Raw genomic sequence first — 16,631 nt, 5'->3', positions numbered from 1 at the left:
GCACGTACTCCACGTACTATAATTATGGATTATTTAGCTTCTTCGTGCTGCCTGCACTACTGAACTCCATCGTCGTAAATTGATTTTCGATCGACGGACAAAACCTCCAGTTATAAGGGTCACCTCAATTGATAGTTGAACTATCAATAATAATTTCGACAGCGCCTCCGCTAAATAATCGACTTGGCTCTGAGCGTCTGTCAGTTCCTTCGGCTTAGCTTCATCTCCTTCAACTGGATCCCATAGATCCTTCGAGTTGAGGTGATCCTCCATCATTGTCTTCCACAATGAATAATTTGTTGCCGTCAATTTGACCATCGTTCCGGAATAGTTTTCCGCCATGATCTCCTCCACGATCTTCACTTCACAGACTCGGTTCTGATACCAGTTTGTTAGGAAAAAAACGCCTTCCCCCGAACTATAGAGCATACACACTTAACCAACCGATCACCAAGTTACGTTGAGTCTTGCAGCGGAATTATAGTAAAGATCGGAGCGAACCGACAACAATATGTAAGCCCGAAATAATAATGCAAGCAATAATTAAAATAAAGAAGACACGAGATTTAACGTGGTTCACCCTCGAATTAGGGCTACGTCCACGGACAGAGCCAGGCCAGAAAAATCACTAGTAGAAAAATGTTTACAACCTATTTTTTTACTATCTACTCTCTCACTGGAGTATCGTAATTAGCTGTCTAATTACGGAACATATTTTCTGCCTTACTCACTCTTTTCTCTCAAGAGTGTATTACAAAGAGACTCTCTCTCTTTGTTTGCCCTCTACCTCACCTCTCTCGTAGATTTCTCTCGTTGTGGTGTCTCAAATGAGTGAAATCCTTGCCTATTTATAGGCACTTCCACCGCCTCATTCCACCGCCTCATTAAATTTCCAGACTTCTTCACCAACTTCTTTTCTTTCTTTTGTCAAAAGTTTCATGCCACCGACATAATTAATTAAATGCACAACTTCTTTTTATTTTCTTTACTTTCAAAAGTCAAAGCTGGGGCTGCACCTTATCAATCTCCCCCTGCAGCCCTAAGCGAAGGAGATATGTTCGGACGGAATTCAATGAGGCAATGTCATGCCGATCCAATCGGCACATGATTGGTGCTTCTCCCGGGTCACTACTTTCGTAGTCATATCAGCTGCGTTCCTGTCTGTATGAATCTTCTTCAAACAAAACAACTTGTCTTCAATTGCTTGTCTGATCCAATGATATCTCACGTCGATATGCTTTGTTCGCGCATGATACATAGTGTTCTTGCTTAAGTCTAGTGCACTTTGACTATCACAATAAACTATGTATTCCGGTTGAGACATACCCAATTCTTGAAGAAACTTTTTTATCCAGAGCATCTCCTTGCCAGCTTCCGTGACTGCTATGTATTCAGCTTCAGTGGTAGATAGCGCCACACACTTTTGTAACTTAGACTGCCAAGAGATAGCTCTCCCTGCAAATGTAAACACGTAGCCTGAGGTAGACTTTCTACTATCAGTGTCTCCTGCCATATCTGCATCAGTGTATCCTTCAATAATAATTTTAATATTTTTTAAATAAATGATCTTAATTCCATGAATTCATCCGAAATAATGAGTTTGACCTCACTCATTAGTATAATGATAATAGTAAAATTTAGACAACAACTTTCTCATTCATATGAGCATCGATGAGATTAATGACATCATCATGATTCGTGTCTGATACAAAATGAAACTAAATAAACAATCATTGAAATTGTGAATGAGTCTCGGAAAAAAAAGTTGTGAATGAGTAAGTATAATATACATCGAAGTTTTGACACAATAAAAAGATAAATACTTACCGAATCGTGTTGTATTGAAATAACTATGGAATGAACAACAACATGCAAAGAATCTGGATAATGCTTCATATTTATGAAAACGAATGGTCTATTTTAATTATTGCAATCTGCTTATAATAAACTTTAATTGAGTAGAAATATAAATCATCTTAGATAAATCTTCCTTTTTTTTTCTTTTCTTACTCATGAAGGAATAAATCTTCATTTATAAACCAAATGAATTTTTTGTTATTTTTCATAAAAAAAAAAAGTGAGATTTGTGATATTAGGGAGAAACGGTCAATTAAATTATTAGTCATAAAATTTGATTTTCGGCCAAGAATGATACTCAGTATTTGTGTCTACGGAATTAATTAATTACACTAATAATAATTTTTTACAACTTCAAAAAATTTTTTGTTACATCTTCAAAAATAATACTCCGTAGTTTGTTATGAATTATAAAAATGGAAAAAAAAAAAAAAGGCGGTTGGCTTGGCTGTTAAAAACACCTGGATTGGGCCCACATCACTTAACTGTTATTAGTGAGTTATTACTGACAGTGACAGACCGTTAATGAAGTCACTAACTAGTTAAGTAGTAATAGAATGTTTGTTTGTTAGGAGCATCTGCGCTCCAAAAATCCAAATATAGAGTTAAATTTATGCCACGTAGATTGATAGATTAAAAAGGTAAAATTTGTATTTGTTTATTTTATTTTATAAATTTATCTTTTAAATTTAATTTGAATTAAATATTTATAAATTAAAATTATAAAAAATTTGATTACTTTATAAATTATATGTTCCACATATTTAATGATAAACATTAAAATATAGCATCTAAATTATGGAGAAAAGAGCTCTAAAAAAATTTTAAAAAAATATATTTAGATTTTTAATGTCATATCATACAATATGATTTAAAATCAAATTTAACTTTTATATTTGAATTTAACTATGGAGATAAATCATTCCGCACGAACTCATTAAATGCACAAAAGAACTGATCATTAATGGCAAAATCTCTCTATCAATTTAAATTTTTCTTTCCTTTCTCACCAAGGATAAATAAATCTTCATTAGCCGTTAGTTCGTCTATATATAAGTATACAAATCCTGAGTACTGTTAGATTAACCCTAGCTGCTTCTTTAATTTTTTCCTTTCTTCTAATTCATTAATCATGGCTGCTACTAATTCGAGCAAGAGCAAGAGTGCAGCTACTTCTTTCAACAAACGAATTTTCACTTTGAAGAAGAAATCAAAGGAATTAGGTATCTTGTGTGACGTCCCCGTCACCTTGGTTTGTTATGGTCCTTCGGGAGACCTTCATATTTGGCCTGAAAAACAAGACCGATTGCCGAGACGCCATAATGAAGTTCAAACACCGTACCACCGGCCGGGAAAAAGAGACTCGATCTTTCCGACTTGTTGAAAACCAAGAAGAAGAATAAAGTCATCTCTGCTTATAATAATGCTAATGATAAATTGATCGAGAGTTTGGAGAAGAGATTGCGATGTCGGGTGATGACAAAGAAAAGCTTATGAGTCTTGACTGTTTCTTGATGAACAAGTTACTGGCTATTGAAGAGAGGAAGAGAGTTATTCAAACGAAACCCTTGATCAAGAAAAGAAAGTTTGATTCAATCGATCAAGTTGTTTAAAGAGAAAAATTTATTGACATGTACTCATCATCGGCAAGTCGTTTCAACTCCGACAATCGAGAAGCCTGATGTTTCTGTTTCTAACACAAGGGACGGTATTGTTTTGTCTGATTCTTGCAACGCCGCCGCTGAGAAAAGTTTTTTTCCTGATCAGAATTTCGATCCAGCGGAATATAGTTATTTGTTTGAAGATTTTGAGCCGTTCAATGCTGTTTTCGGTTCGATTTTGTCAGATTCCGAAAAGAGCATTTTGTTTAAGAATAATGATGCGAGGAATTTCAGTTATTTGTCGGAAGATTCTAATGCTGACGTGGTTGGAATGCATATGCAAGCTGATTTCGGTTCGATTCATAGTCATGGGTTCGATGATATTCTCATGGGTTCATCTTCATCTCTGCCAATATGGCTTTGATATTCGATAAACTAGAGTTTGATGTTTGAATTGATCACAGTTTAGAAATCGAATCGATCACAGTTTAGATTTTTATTATCACGGGCTTGTATTAAAATAGTCTACTTTGAATTACTATATATCGATTTTGACTTGATATAATCTACTTTGAATTAATGAGATATATATGCGTAGTACTCCTTGAATTCGTTTTCCGTTTGCTTAAATTTTTACTTCAAATAAAAATGTATGCAAAAGTAACTTTACGTGAATCATGGGGACAAAATTTCTCACCTTTTCAGGGCTACACAAGTACTACTTCTATTAAATATTTCAGCTTACAACTCTTTTCTCATGTCTTTGTCCGAACACAAATTTTTGGAGCTTCAATTCCGTCCTCAAGCATCACCGGCACCAATCACCACCGGAGGCTGCCTGACCTTAAATTATCCGACCCTTAAGCAAGGTTAATTACTCTCATTGTATTCGTGAGCTTTCTTCATCACATATTCCATCCGTTCGTCATCCCCATGAGCCCTCTCATACTCCAAGTACTTCTTGAATAAGAACTGTAATTTTTATAAATCGCATGAAATCAGGTCTAACTAAAAAAGGGGTAAGAAAGGAAACGCATAGTGCAAGGAACGTGGTGCTCTACTTACTATCATTTTCTTATGTGGGAGGCTCAAGCTAATTGCCCTCTCGAAGAGAAACCGAATGATGTCGCCATCTCCGAGTCGGATTTCCTGTAAAAGTTTCAGATATGAGAGAAGGCAAGTTGTGAAAATATCAACAAATATTAATATACGCATTTAGTTTGATCGTTGGCAATGAATCAGTTCTTTTATTGTTTATGACTTGTCTCTTTTTCAAGTGTTTTGTCTTTACCAAGAGACTGAATCATGAAATTAGGAAGAAAATGATCGAGGAGAGTAAAACAGGAAGGGTGCCTTTGTTATATGGACGGGACAAGGTGGGACAAAGACACGATAGGGGGATATAATAGTCACGGTCCTCAAAAATATCAAAATATAACAATTATATTGTATTCGCCAATATTTATAGTTAAAACTTATAAAAATAATGACTATTTTTTTAAAAAAAAATTAAAAAATAATTACTATTTTTTCTTATCCCGTCTCGTCGCATCTGGTCACAAGTAACTAACGTGCCTTACGAGCACATATATATTAATTATCCAGAATATCAGTAACACTTCTAATTAGAAAATGAACTTACTTGATCAAGATAAACACTCCACAAGTCGGCTCTCTTTGGATACTCTCGCAACATTAATTCAAACATACTCCTCGCTCTGTCGGGATTTCCACACTTGAACTCGAGAAGTGCTGTCTTTGTGGTAAACTTCATGTGTTCATGACGAGGAATACTCAGCAAAGCACGCTTAATAACAGGCTGAATATCCTGTTCTTGCTTCAAGAGAAATCGTACATTCTCTAACCAAACCTACATTATTCGTGCAAAAGATTAAGTCTACAACACTCAACTAATGATTAACTGAAGATAGAAATTAAAATTACACATATTTATTACCTTGCATGACTTCTTAAATTTCTTGACCATTTTCTTCAAAAGGTCATCTGCCAGTTCATGTTGCTCATCCCTTTCATAAATCCCAAAAAGAGCCAGATGGACCTTTTCTGGATCACAGTACTGCAATGCTCTCTGAAATTTTTTCGCAACAGCCTCCTGTAGGTATGAAATTAAGTTAACAAACTTGGAAACTTAAAATAACAGGAAACGACAGCATAACAAACGATGCTATCAATTTACCAGTGTTGGAATTCCATGTTTATTTTCCAAGTTAAAATTAAGCTTTCCAGATATTCAGCTTCTCGTTTTCTTCCGTGAAAGTTAATGGTTCTCAGGGCCTTCAAATACGAATCAGCAATTTGAGATAAATTAGAATATCATAATGCAATGTAATTTAGAGATGCTAACAATTTTATGAGTTACTGCTGCTTCAAAGATTCTTAATTGGCATTTTTAAAATTTTCCAACTGCCCTTCTATTAACAATTCGATACTTCTTTTTCCACTTCTCACTTGGAATGATTAAGGAATTTATTTAGCACCAAAGATGCAAAAAAAAATATTGTATAAATAGACGTGACAAGGAGAGTTAAATATCCTTTACCTAAAAATGGATTCCAAAAACATCCTCACCAGCAGTCCAGCACTTTGATATTTACTAACGAACAACAATCACTTGCCTCTCAGCAATAGAACGTGCCTTCTCCGCATCAGCCATATTATCCATGAATTCCATATATTTTATCCATGCAAAACTGCTATTCGGAGAAGTAAGAACAAGTTTCTCATATTCATCAGGAGTTCTTGGAGCACCATTCTCCAGAAGTCTTTCCTCGGCAGCTCTGTTTTTCTTGCTCCCTGTATACATAAAATTATAAATCAATATTCTCATCTAGACCAAAAAAACATGTAAACACATAAATGGTTCTTGGATGAACCTTTGCTTCTTTGCGTTTCTCTTCTCATTCTTCTTGTTCTCTTTATAGGCTGCATTATCAGCATGTTCGTCAATCTGACTACCAACTACGTCATCATCAAGACTGACCTCAAGGCTGGAGCAGAGGCTCAGGATTCAACTTCAGCAAGAACCAAATCAACTCCATTTTCTATACCAACGGCAATGTTTTCCAAACCCAGAGAGCCATCGTCTGCAGAAGCATTTTCCTTCGGACTCCTCTTGTGAAAGCATATCATAGTGACTTTCAAGATACGATTTTTTCATTCCAAGAGAAATTTGACGTCTTTCCTCATCCACCTAGAAAGATAGTACACAGAAGTCAAAGACCATTTTGTTGTTCCATAAAGTACATGGTAAAAACTGCCTAGGATAAAAGAAATGATAAATTCTGTCTGCAATTACACTGCCTAGGAATATGTTTCCCAGGAATATTAATAGTAACAAATAGCAAGTACTCCTATACGAAAAAAATATATATATACATATATCCAAATAAGCCGGAAGTAAAGAAAACCTTTAGGGCGATCCTGTTGCAAAACTTAGGTGCTTAGCCACCAAAAAGTGAATCCAAATCATCAGCTGCTATGTCACTTTTCCTTTTAGTCTTCTTTGTCCTTTTACCCTTCTCAGGTGCATGGTCCTTTCTCGAATACTCTGCATCAACTTCGGCCTTGATTGCTCCCCGTTCTCTTCGGCTCAATGAACTACCTCCACCTGACAACATAGCCAAAAAAAAAAAAAAATCAATGCCCAGTTTGCCACACTCATACAACAAAGCTAAAAACTCAATCCCATTTTTATGTAGCACATTTTAATTCTTCTGTGGACATGGTTACGGTTTCCATTCGATTACTTGAAGAAAAATCTACTAAAGCTACAAAAAGAAAAAAAATTAAAAGAAAATTCAATCTCAAACTGTACTGTAGTAAGCTATATACATATGTAAGTTTCACCATTTCACTGAACTTAAGCTCAGTACAAGACATGAAACTCGTATTCATCATTTTCTTACCTCTAGGATAATCAGGGACGTCATCTTCTTTGTCGTTTTAAATGGTTTCTACGAATCCTTATTGAGCTTTGGCGCGTCGACTTTTGATTTCCGGTTCTGGGTCTTTGCAGTCATAGCTTCTTGTGTACAAAATCGCTAACAAAATAATCGAGTTTTGTGTAAGAGTGTCGATTTTATTGCAGAATGAAATAACTAGAAAGAGGGTTTTAGCTATAGAGGGGACAACAACCCGACCGGAAATTTTTATGGGACAGGAAGTTAGCGGTCGGGTTCAAAAATTACATAGTATCAGGACTTCTACCCGTGGATAACGGGTTATGGATCGACCCACTAACAATAAGAAAAACGGGGTAATCAGGTCTTAGCGGGTCCAAAAATTACATATCAGGATTTCTACCCGTGGATAACGGGTTGTGGATCGACCCACTAAAAATAAGAAAAACGGGTTCTAGCGGGTTAACGAGCCGGATCATTCAAAAAAATCGAGTAATCAAGTCCTTTTGATGACAGATCGGAATTGCATTAAACAAGCCTATAGCTCGGAACTGTATTAAACAAGCCTACAACTCCAAATCGTATTAACAACTCGGAATTAATTTTAACAAGCCTGCAACTCGGAATAGACTTAAACAAGCTATAACTCTGAATCGTATTAACAAGCCTACAACTCAGGAATTAATTTAAACAAGCCTATAACTCGAATAGACTTAAACAAGCCTACAAAAGAGTTTGATCTATGGCGCTACGAGTTCACGACGAGTCAAACAACAATAACATTTTTAACGCAACCGAGTCCATATGATCAACTTTGAGCCCAGATTTAACAATTGGTTTCACAAAAGCCCAAATTGTATTTGGAGCTCAGAGCCTATATAAACCAGAATTAGTTGACAATCGAGAACATTCCAGTTCTATCAAAGACATCATCATCAACAACCCAACGAACACGGTGGTAATCTCTCTCTTTCTGGTTCTGATTTGGTACGTTGATCGCTTTCATGATTCGTTAATTTATTTTTTTCCGGTAAATATTTCGATCATCTTAACGTTACAGTTTGGAATCATTTTCTATGGATTTCTGTGTGAGATGATTTTTTTTTTTTTTAATGGAATTTGAAAACAGTGAAAGGGGTATGAATTTGTGGTATCTGATCATGGGATTTGAAAAGAACTGTGAAATGGGTGTTTCTGTATTTTTGATGAATTTCTTTTTCGAAGAATTCTTTTGTTTTTTAATGGAATTCGAAGAACAGTGAAAATGGTGTTTGTATAATATGAAATTAGGGGTGGTAGCTGATGATGGTTTATAAATTTTCTTTTTTGGTTGCAGACTGTTATTCAATATCAGCGATAATGAGGGGAAGAAGTTACAGCTACAGTCCTTCACCATCTAGGGATTACCACCGGAGAAGACGAAGTCCTAGCCCTAGAGGCCGTGCAAGAGATCTTCCAACTAGTCTGCTTGTTCGCAATCTTCGTCGCGATTGCAGGTTTGTTCCTTTCATCAGTACTTAAATGATGCAGAGGTTGTTTCCTTTTTACAATGGATCGGACCCTCATAAAGGATATAGAGCCTTTAAAAGTGGATACCAGTCTATAAAGTTTTCAAGTGACTTATTAAACATGCTGAAATGGTTCACAATTTTGTTTTAGGAATAGATTGAGTTAATATGTGACGGAAAACATTTCTGTGAGTGGTTTATTTATTTCAGATATATGCCGGTTAAGCATTGTTGTTTGATGGGCTACTCGTAATAATATTTTATGCTTTCCTCTTCAGTTGTATAATAATGGCGTTGATGTAAAAGGGTTAATTCCAGCCTTAATGTGGCATGGGTGATGTCTGCACCTTTTAGTTTTAGACTTTTGGTGAGAGTAGTGGCCAAATGTTTGTGCTGGTCTCAATTCTTTTATGAACTGTTTACAGCTAAAACAATGTTGCCTTACACTGAGTTTCTATTGTTTTTCAGGCCAGAAGATCTGCGGCGACCATTTGGCCAGTTTGGTCAGCTCAAGGACATTTACTTGCCGAGAGATTATTATACTGGGTATGTGTATTTCTTTCTTGATATTAATCAATTACCTAGTAAATCGGTGCATTAATGTGAGTGGAGCACTTTTTTTTTTCTTTGAAAATAATGAGTAAAACACTTAACAGACCCTTGGTGCCCTCCCTTTATCTCACTATAATACTTGGAAATGGTAGTAGTCTTTGTTACGAGCTATTGGTTTATATATGTGTTTGGTTGTTTTTATATTGAAAGTGAAGATATCAATAAGAGTAATAAGAGAATGAAGACAACAATCAAGTAAGTAAGGGTACTGTCAAGGTGATCTTAGGGTCCCTCAAGATTGAAAGAAGTGGGGTTTGATTTCATGGTGAAGAATGGTGAAGCTATGAAGAGTATTCACTGAAATTAAACTATGGCTTCTTCAAGGTTAGCTACTGTGTGAATACCTTTACTTGAAGTACATGATGGTTGGTTTGTCCTTACTTCAAGGATCTGTGATTTTCGAGATGGTTATGCCGCTGGGAACTTAATGATTATTAGTATGTGTTAAGAGTCCTGACACGTTTTTCTTGTTTGTTGTAGGGAGCCTCGTGGTTTCGGATTTGTTCAGTTTGTAGATCCTGCTGATGCAGCAGATGCAAAATATCACATGGATGGGTATGTTCTTCTTGGTCGAGAGCTGACTGTTGTGTTTGCTGAAGAAAACAGAAAGAAGCCCTCAGAAATGAGACAGAGAGACCGCATAAGGTAAATATGGATTCTGGATTTCTTCTTTGACCTATTTTCTTGAATGACTCTCTCACATAACTCAGGCTTTTTTATTTTGTCAGGAGTCGATCTAGAACTTGTCACCTCCTTATTCCAGGTCACCTCGTTACCGTCGACGAAGCTATTCTGGATCACTGTCTCCATCACCGCGGCGCTATTCACGCGGTTATTCTCATGATCGATACTATTCACCTTCCCCTAGACGCAGGTGCACAATTAATTGCTTTCGACATTTCTGTTTCTGTTTCTTTGTATGTGCTCTATTGTTTTGTTGATGAATATATTTATGTGTTTGTTCCAGGTCTGCTTCTCCCAGAGATGGCAAGTACAGAGATCGATCTTATTCGAGATCTCCTTATCGTTCTAGGAGCAGGAGCCTCAGTAGGAGCAGGAGTGGTTGATTATTCAAGGTAGAAAGAAAAAAGAAGAAGAAGAAAGAGGGGTGACGCTATTGCATGAACTTTTTGGCTAATGACATGAAATATAAAGTAAATGGACTATTATACCCTATGTTAAACATTCTAATTTGACCTTACTTTGTTACGTTATGTGGACTATTTTTAATTTTCTTTCTAAAGCTAAAACGCACCACTCATCATCTGTTCTCTACTTCTTCAACTTTCCATCTCTTGCCATAAGGATTGGGAAGCTCATAGTAAGTAAAAATGAAAGTTTTATAAAATAAAGGCAGCACAAAATTGTTGTATTGCGAAACCAGGTATGAGATATGGTGTGACTGTTTGGACAACCTTGAAGTCCAGGATAGACAGCCTGGTTAATTTTGTCTTCATACATGCATTACCTATAGATGGATGGAAGCTTATTCTTTTGCATTGTATGTAATGGAAACAAAGCGCGGAAAAGGTAGCAATAGACGAGTTATAATAACCAAGTAGCAGAATAGCAAAAATGGGATAAGATAAAACAAAAAATTTGGTGTAAATTTAGAAAAACACAAACTCACTTCTTTCCCTTGTTTGTTAGTAATGTACTACTCCCTTTCAGCAGATTTTGCGCTTCTTCTAATTGGATCATCATCGTTCTTGTCAACATTTTTTTTCCATTATTGAAATTTGAAGCTTCCTCACCTTTTAACTAAATCAAATGAATTTAGTTCTCCCGGTCCCACTTAATGCCATAATAATAATTAATTTATTCAGGCAGCCATTTACGTTTTGTTTCTTTTGGTCAGTTTTCATTACTTCTACATGTAAAAATTCTTGCTCGATTAGACAATAGTGATCAATGAAATGGATGTTGGCTGGTATATCTAAAAAAAATAAAAATGTCATAACTAACTAGATCGGCACAAGCTAAATTTCAACATTTTTTTTTCTATATAAAACTTATAAATACTCTCCATTAAACTAATGCAAAAGGAGATGGTCTAAAATATTAATCACAGCACAAAACATGGAAGAAAGTAAAGAAGAGAGATTTTAGCGGATGGAATCCTGGTTCTTTTGCATGTAAAGTGAAAAATCGGTTGAGTCATGTTTTTGGAGTTGAATTAGGACCATGGGATTTTATAAAAAAACATTCCAAACATCAACATGTATCAGAGTCATGTTCTATTCTCGATGTATGGAGTCATGTTCCATTCTCGATGTGTGGAGGTGTATTGAGTCTCACATCGTGAATGATTCGCTCCAATCAATCACTTCTAGTCTTATAAGTTCATGTGCAATTCACACTCTTTGAGTTAGTTTTTGGAGTTGAATTATATCCATGAGACTTTATCAAAATTATTTTAAATATTAACAAGATCCCATTTTTTTATTTCGCTAAGGCCTCAAAAATTATTGGGTCGGCCATGACTAGAGTTTCTAGAGTCGGTATGTTAGAATCTTGGACAATAATATTTCTCGCAGTCTAATGTTGTTAAGTGTGTTGATGACATTCTAGTTTGACTTGTAACATGTTGGTTGGTACGTGGTTCAAATTATAATTGTTCTTCAGTTCTTATCCGAGAGTGAGGTTATCTTCATTTACTAGTTGTATGACTAATTTTGTTACCTGTAGTGATATTTGCATGGTAAAGTTGAAGAGCATGCTGCTCATGATTGTACATTTGAGCCTGCTCGAGTTGGCAATTATATGCTATCTGGCCGAATTGAAATTTCATTAAACCTAGTGTCTATTTAATTTAATTAATTTTCAAAAAGATAGTTTGGAAGATTGATCATCTGTCTCAATGCAAATTCACTTTTGTTTCATAATAATACCTATCACTTTTTACCAAAATGTTTCATAAAAAGGTGACGTGCACGTTAAATATGGAATTGCTAGCATGGCTGGCTGGTCGACCATGTGTTTGAGTGGTGGGGAAGAGATTGATTAGTTAGTCGAATGAGCTTTGAGTTGGAGAAATGCTCATAAACATGTACTATTTCCGTCTCAAAATAGATACAAATTTTTATAAGCAAATATTATATGCGACCATGTGTTTTATTGGACTCGATTCGTTTCATATTTGGAAGGACACCACCTTGGAGTTGGGGTATCGTCGCTTTTTAATCATGGCATCCATTCCTTCCTTATGGAGACCACTTTACACTTGGAATTAATTAATTATGGGCTCCATATGGTCCTAACTCCGATCAACATGACAAAAACGAGACCGTACATGTGACGGATTGGAATTACCTCGTCTGTTTTCCACTCTTGTCGTTTTTGTCATCCACCATAGTAGAGGGAGGATTTGTTTTATAATTATTCTTTCTTGTTAGAACCCTAGAATAACATGGTTGATTATGATGGCATCAAATCTGCAAACTCTTATACTCCAAACATGACCATCGGTGATAGTGTAGGTGTAAATTCATGTTTTCTTTAAAATGGATTTCAAAAGCTTCAGAAGCATTTCATTATCTTATACCCTCCGTTTCACAAAATTTAGGTTTTTGGTTAAAATGACAATGTGTAATTAATTAAATATGAGGGTTTATCAAACTTTTTTAAGCTATACATGATATTTCGTTCAATCTTGAAAAGTTTAAGAAATATTTTTTTTATAAAAATATCATCAACACATCTGATTAATCACAAAATATCATTTAATTAAAAGATCAAGTATCGTAAAACTGAGGTAATCATTATAATCTAAATGATAATCAATCATATTGAACGACCGAATACATTGATAGCTTTCATACGTCACATATGTTATGTGAAGGATCAAGAGAGATTTCCGATTGAGACTTTGATGTTTATTGTCAATAAGCTACGTACATCCATTATTAACAGTGACGAACTTAAAAAATAGAGATGAACGTGATCGAGTCGGATTTCGCTAACTATGGAGAGAACGGCATTGGAGCTAACGACACATTTACTACCTACGGATTTAACGGTAACGTGCCTTTAAATAAGTTCAAGAGTGATGGTGCGAATGGCAATGACAAGTTTATTAGCTATAGTGACCAAAGCAATGTTGGTAGCAATGTTTTCGAATCATATGGTAAGAAATCGAATGGAGAGGAGTTGAGTTTTGAGAATTACGGAGGAGGAGTTAAAGGGGCCGGAAATAATTTCACGTCGTACAGTCAGGGAATGGATAATCAGAATATCGGGTTTATGACTTACAGTCTATGGGACGATTTCGAAAAGTATCAAAATAAGCACAACGTTAGTTTCGCTAAATATTCTCATGATCACTCTTCTTCCGGACATGTTACGAATAAATGGATCGAGCCGGGCAAGTTCTTCAGTTTCGCCTCTGTAAATTATTCTGAAAGCACAAAGAGTTAACTTAAAAACACATTCTCAACTCGTATATCTTCTATGACGCTGATAGGAAAAGTTGAAAAGATCGAATCGAAATACCATAAACTTGCATGATTCAGCAAGAAACAAAAAACTTCCATCTATATATAAAAAATTAACATCAATTTACAAAGCTCTCTCCAAGAACTCTTGCTCACCCATACTGTTTCAAAAAAATATACATTTTCTTATCCTCTGACTCAAATGGAGGCGAATATAACTTTGAGTGATTTGACAATTCCTACTAATTATACCAGTGGAGAAAAAGGACAGAAAAAGTAAGTACTATGAAAAAAAGTACGAGAAAAGTCCTGCTACTGCTGTTCCGCTGGATTGCTTGAGAGAGCTCCTTGTTACCAAGTTCTACATTCTTTGTTGCTTCGACAGCCTGGATAAAATAAATGGCATAGAAGAGTTAAGACAAAGACTAACGCCTAATATTCCTTCAGTCAATCAAAGAAAATGCAGATGAAAGGATTCTAATGAACATAACCTGCTCATAGAGATGCTCTATCTGTTGTGCTTGTTGCAAAACATGTGTTGACATCAAGTGATTCAATGCTGACATTTCAACCATTTTAGTTTCTGTCTGTTGAACAGCATCTAGAAGATTAGTCAACTCTACCTGTAGAGTAACAATGCCTTATTACGTTTAGGAGGACTTTTAAAAAATGGATTTTGAAAACCAGATGAAAAGAAATCTCATAACAAGAAAATATCCAAACTACTTGAAGTGTGCGAGTTTCTTCATCCAACAGCTGCTGCTGGACAGTGAGAGGTTCATGTCGTAGCTCACTATGTTCTCCCAGCTCTGATTTGTACAAATCTGAGGATTGAGTAGAATTTAAAGTTGAAACCCTTTTAGGTTTTCTCCTTGGGACAGCTTTATTAATTGCATCCTGGAAGCGTACAGCTCTAAGTTGATCAAATTGTGCTGTGACTGTATGTAACCTCTCACTTAAGATTAGAACCTGCGGGGCAACCTCTCAGTTAGCTTGATAAACATGTAATCATACCGATAAATGAAATGCGAATAGACAATTAGATCACATAAAGAGGAGATAAAACCCCATACCACGCCATGTTTGTGTGCTATGGTATCAGCATTGGATTTATCAGCTACAATGCCGAGCCATCCCTTTGAGGTCGCTTCTTCATCATTTATGCTATTCTTGAGAATGTCAATTTGTTCTTTGCAGGTTTTAATGAACGTCGTAACCTGAAAAAGGTTGTATTCGCAGGAAAAGTTCCTCACTAACAATTCCTTTTTAAAAATGAGGTAAAACAATCTTAAAATTTACTGACAAACTACCAACACGCTACTTTCAGAATAAAAAATTTGAGGTCAAGCCAGCTAGTATTAAAAATATATCTACAATCAAAAGGAACTCATGAGAGTTATACGGCACTATTCAATTATCTGAAAAAAATGCCTTCATATAAACTTAAATGGGATCTATTGTAAATACAAGTTATATTATGATAATTTATGTAATCCAAATACTATGTGATCTCAAAAGTTAATGCAATAAACAAGGAACATCCATGATTTTGCAATGACTCAAGTTAAGTTATGAAAAGGGAGAAACATTCGCAACTCACTTCGTGTTCAATGCTATCCTTCTCTTGCTCTGTTGTGCGATGAAGATCAACGTAATCCTTTCGGTGCTTCAACATAAATTGTTCCAAAGCTCCAATGCTTTCAAGCTAGAAATTGTGGGATTATTAGCTAATAATATAATGTTGTTTTGTCAAATGAATATGTTTCCCCTTCTTCTTTCGAAAAGCAACCATGACAGGTGACATGCCCATCGGACATTGGTTAGGACATTGTTACATATTGAGTCAAATGAAATACGGAGTAGTTAATAAAAAACTTAAAAGAGTATTGAACGAGTTACCGTTCTAAGAGCAGCTTTGGTAAATGATGATCTTTGTCGAGGTTTCTGAATTATGAATGATGCCATAATAGCTGCCAATTTGGACTAGCAAAAGAAGTACATCACACCAAAAAAATAAAAAAAATTAGAACTTCAGAAAACAAAAGGTAAACTATGACAATATCAACTTTTTTTTTCTTCTTCTTGGGTTCAGACAGTGATTCCCACAGCTGCAACTCGATTCTAAGAGTACAAATTAGAAAATAAAGCAAAAGAGTTCACTTGCAATACACAAACTTATATAACGTTAACACCAAATCTTATATTTAAACTTTGGCCTATGCAAACATCAGATGTTGAGTTACATGCTTTTCTTCCCATACAATATGAATTTACTATGTGAAATACCTGAGCCCATGGAGCTTAACAGAAAAAAAATTCAACTCCTTCAGTAACGAATCCCATTATGCCAGAATAACAACCTAAATTGAAATTATGAAATGAGATCATATGAGTAACAAAAATATACCTCACTGTAGCCCTCCGAAAGAGCAGCCTTCCGCACAGCATCTTTAAAATCCTCAGTTCTGTCCCTGATTTTACCCATTAAACGGCTAGCACCTAAGAGAAAATAAAGCAACAGCTCAAAAGACAGCATATGATTGATTCAAACTGCAGATCATACCAAGGAAATGTTTTGGTTGAACAATCCCCATAATATAATTGATGAAAAGCTCAAAAAGAATCCGAGAATGTAACTGAGAATTATATACCAGTCAGCTAAACAAAAGAAGCTAAACAAAGATTTAACACATATCACAT

The 16,631-nt window shown here is 35.5% G+C and overlaps 2 protein-coding genes across 2 annotated transcripts; one reads left to right on the top strand and one right to left on the bottom strand.

The window, feature by feature from the left end:
- Positions 1 to 8,737: 8,737 nt before the first annotated feature.
- On the top strand, positions 8,738 to 10,565 carry LOC139884763 (serine/arginine-rich SC35-like splicing factor SCL30A). The gene is made up of 5 exons (XM_071868748.1): positions 8,738 to 8,874; positions 9,355 to 9,432; positions 9,979 to 10,143; positions 10,262 to 10,373; positions 10,455 to 10,565. Exons 1-5 carry the CDS (start codon positions 8,738 to 8,740, stop codon positions 10,563 to 10,565), a joined length of 603 nt encoding a protein of 200 aa, XP_071724849.1.
- Positions 10,566 to 14,173: 3,608 nt separating this feature from the next.
- Positions 14,174 to 16,416, bottom strand: LOC139884758 (syntaxin-81-like). The gene is made up of 7 exons (XM_071868743.1): positions 16,339 to 16,416; positions 15,831 to 15,914; positions 15,532 to 15,636; positions 15,005 to 15,148; positions 14,658 to 14,900; positions 14,423 to 14,554; positions 14,174 to 14,317 (listed from the first exon to the last, which is right to left on the bottom strand). The coding sequence occupies exons 1-7, from the start codon at positions 16,414 to 16,416 to the stop codon at positions 14,174 to 14,176; spliced, it is 930 nt and encodes a 309-aa protein (XP_071724844.1).
- Between the last annotated feature and the right edge of the window lie 215 nt (positions 16,417 to 16,631).

Source organism: Rutidosis leptorrhynchoides, unplaced genomic scaffold, assembly GCF_046630445.1.
Source record: "Rutidosis leptorrhynchoides isolate AG116_Rl617_1_P2 unplaced genomic scaffold, CSIRO_AGI_Rlap_v1 contig6, whole genome shotgun sequence".
Lineage (NCBI taxonomy): Eukaryota > Viridiplantae > Streptophyta > Magnoliopsida > Asterales > Asteraceae > Rutidosis > Rutidosis leptorrhynchoides.
This window is presented reverse-complemented; position numbering and strand designations above follow the sequence as displayed.